The sequence below is a fragment of the Anolis sagrei genome, chromosome 13, assembly GCF_037176765.1.
Source record: "Anolis sagrei isolate rAnoSag1 chromosome 13, rAnoSag1.mat, whole genome shotgun sequence".
Classification (NCBI taxonomy): Eukaryota; Metazoa; Chordata; class Lepidosauria; order Squamata; family Dactyloidae; genus Anolis; species Anolis sagrei.
The window spans coordinates 10,071,319-10,074,392 of NC_090033.1; the positions used below are offsets into that span (position 1 = coordinate 10,071,319).

At 45.8% G+C, this 3,074-nt stretch overlaps 1 protein-coding gene across 1 annotated transcript; it reads left to right on the forward strand.

Moving 5' to 3' along the window:
- The first annotated feature begins 675 nt into the window (after positions 1–675).
- Positions 676–3,074, forward strand: LOC132764989 (natriuretic peptides B-like). Its single transcript, XM_060759166.2, has 2 exons — positions 676–906; positions 2,754–3,074. Exons 1-2 carry the CDS (start codon positions 676–678, stop codon positions 3,072–3,074), a joined length of 552 nt encoding a protein of 183 aa, XP_060615149.2.

Sequence of the window (3,074 nt, forward strand, 5' to 3'; positions counted from 1 at the left end):
AAGGTGTGAGTAGACTGACTACATCATGAGTAACAAGTGACTGAGTAGACTGCGAGTAGTCTAATTGGATTGAGTAAAGTGTGAGTATACACTGTGAATAGAATGTGAGTGAAGAACAAGGCCTCTGTCAGTATGAGTAGACTGAGTAAAGTGTGAGTGAGTGACTAAGTAGACTGTGAGTAGTCTAGATTGAGTAAAGTAATGTGCAAGTAAACTGTGTGTAGACTGAATAAAGTGAAACTGTGAATAGACAGAGTAAACTCACACTTTACTCAATCTACTTAGACTACTCAGTCTACTCAGTCACTCACCTGTTACTCATGATGTATTCAGTCTACTCACACCTTACTGTTTACTCACATTTTACTCATACTTTATTCACACATTACTCACACTTAGAAGTAATATTGATGATGATGATGATAATTATTGATAACAGCTTGAAAACCAATCCACTAGAGGACATTTGATATTGTAATTCTATTATTATTTAATATATGTATTATTATTATTATTATTAATAATAATAATAATAATAATATGAGAACGAATGTCCAACGGAGCAAAGCATAACTGGGATGCATTTGGCCTGGACAATGCTTATCCCACATACGTTTGGAGACTCCTATAATCCAGTTCAGAGCAGACAGCCAACTGGGACCAGTTTCCTTCCTAATGGCTCCCATTAAAGCGGGCAGCCAATCTCGCCGGGATGGAACCGGTTCCGCTGATGGACGGCTGTGGCTGTATAAAGGCCGGCGGCCGGAGTCCGGAGCAGAAGCGGTCAAGATGACGAACACGCTGGGCCTGTGCTGCTGGACTTTCGTGCTGCTGGCCGTGCTGGGCTCGGGGTGGAGTGGCCCTCTGGCCGGGAGCCCCCCTGGGCAAGAGCTGCAAGCCCTGCAGGTAAGGGAGGGACACCCGTGCCAACGCCATTCCCGTCATGAGGACTAGCACCTTTGCAAGGCTTCATGGACAAGGCGCTGCTTCCACGGCCATGGCGCGATGCTATGGCACATGGGAGTTGTAGTTTTGAAACGACGCCAAACTACAACTCCCACCATTCCGACAGGGCGCGGCTTTCACTGCCATGGCTCAATGCGACGGCACATGGGAGTTGTAGTTTGGCAAGGTAGGCAGACTTAGGATAAGCGGATAGGATAAGCTACGGATTCCCGGGATGCAAAGTTCGGACTGGAACCCAGGGCAGATAACGCAATTCCTGTAAAGTTTGGATTTAGATGCCAATGTAAAGCTCGGACTAAACGCCAGAGTGGATAGGAAGCAACTGAAGAAGCAAATGTACCCTAGAAGCCAATGTAGGGTTCGGACTGAAAGCCGAAGCGGACAGGAAGCAATTGCACAAGCTTATGCATTCTAGAAGCCAATGTAAAGTTCTGACTTAAGCCCAGAATGGATAGGAGGCAATTGTAGAAGTAAATATATCCTAGAAGCAAATGTAAAGTTCGGACTAAAGTCCGGAGCGGATAGGAAGTAACTGTAGAAGCAAATTTATCTAGAAGCAAAGTTCGGACTAAAGGCCACAGAGGAGCGAATGCATCATTGAAGGAAATGTAAAGTTCGGACTAAAGACCGGAGCGGATAGGAAGCAACTGAAGAAGCATATGCATTCTAGAAGCAAATGTAAAGTTCTGACTTAAGACCAGAATGGATAGGAAGCAATTGTAGAAGTAAATATATCCTAGAAGTGAATGTAAAGTTCGGACTAAATTCCGGAGCCGATAGGAAGTAACTGTAGAAGCAAATCCATTCCAGAAGCAAAGTTCAGACTAAAGGCCACAGCGGATAGGAAGCAACTGTAGGAGCAAACGCATCGTTGAAGGAAATGTAAAGTGCGGACTAAAGTCCGGAGCGGATAGGAAGTAACCGAAGAAGCATATGCATTCTAGAAGCAAATGTAAAGTTCTGACTTAAGACCAGAATGGATAGGAAGCAATTGTAGAAGTCAATATATCCTAGAAGCAAATGTAAAGTTCGGGCTAAAGTCCGGACTGGATAGGAAGTAACTGTAGAAGCAAATGCATCTGGAAGCAAAGTTCGGACTAAAGTCCGGAGCGGATAGGAAGCAACTGTAGGAGCAAATGCATCATTGAAGGAAATGTAGAGTTCTGATTAAGGCCGGAACAGATAGGAAGCAACTGTAGAAACAAATACATTTAGAAGCAAAGTTCAGACTAAAGTCTGGAGCGGATAGGAAAGAACTGTAAAAGCAAATATATTCTAGAAGCAAATGTAAAATTCGGACTAAATTCCGGAGTGGATAGGAAATAACTGTAGAAGCAAATGCATCTAGAAGCAAAGTTCTGACTTAAGGACAAAACGGATAGGAAGCAATTGTAGAAGTAAACATATCCTAGAAGTGAATGTAAAGTTCGGACTAAAGTCTGGAGCCGATAGGAAGTACCTGTAGAAGCAAATGCATCTAGAAGCAAAGTTCGGACTAAATTCCGGAGCGGATAGGAAGCAACAGTAGAAGTAAATGCATCACTGAAGGAGATGTAAAGTTCGGACTAAAGTCCGGAGCAGATAGGAAGCAACTGTAGAAGACAATGCCTTCTAGAAGCAAATGTAAAGCCCCTGCTTAACATGGGAATCTCATGTTAAGTTTGGACTAGAACCTGAAGCGGATAGGATTCTCGGGGATTCCTTCAGCAATGGGTGGACGATGGGAGCAGCAGTTGGTCAAGACGGGGATGCTGGGTCGTAGAGTATCATCCGGCTTGGTCTTGCAGAACCTGTTGGAACGGCTGGAGGCGCATTTTGGCCGGGAGGCGGCGGGCGCAGAGGCCGTTGAAGCGGATGCCTCGGAGCCAGACCCAAGCGACGACCCGGAGGAGGCCCTTCCTCCCAGCCTAATGGGAACTGTAGTCCCGCTGCCCGAGGCCGAGGCCCAATGGAGGCGGTTCTTCGCTTCGCCCAAAAGGAGGCGCTACTTTGCCGGGTGCTTTGGATCCCGGCTGGAACGGATCGGGACCCAGACCGGGCTCGGCTGCAACGTCTACAAACCCCGTAAGTCCATCACAACAACAACAACAACAACAACAACAATATAA

Bases quoted from the DNA above. Each gene is read 5' to 3' on its own strand.
- LOC132764989 (XM_060759166.2), top strand. From the start codon at position 676: ATGGCTCCCATTAAAGCGGGCAGCCAATCTCGCCGGGATGGAACCGGT. The intron at 907-2,753 runs GTAAGGGAGGGA...TTGGTCTTGCAG, and splicing joins AAGAGCTGCAAGCCCTGCAG to AACCTGTTGGAACGGCTGGA.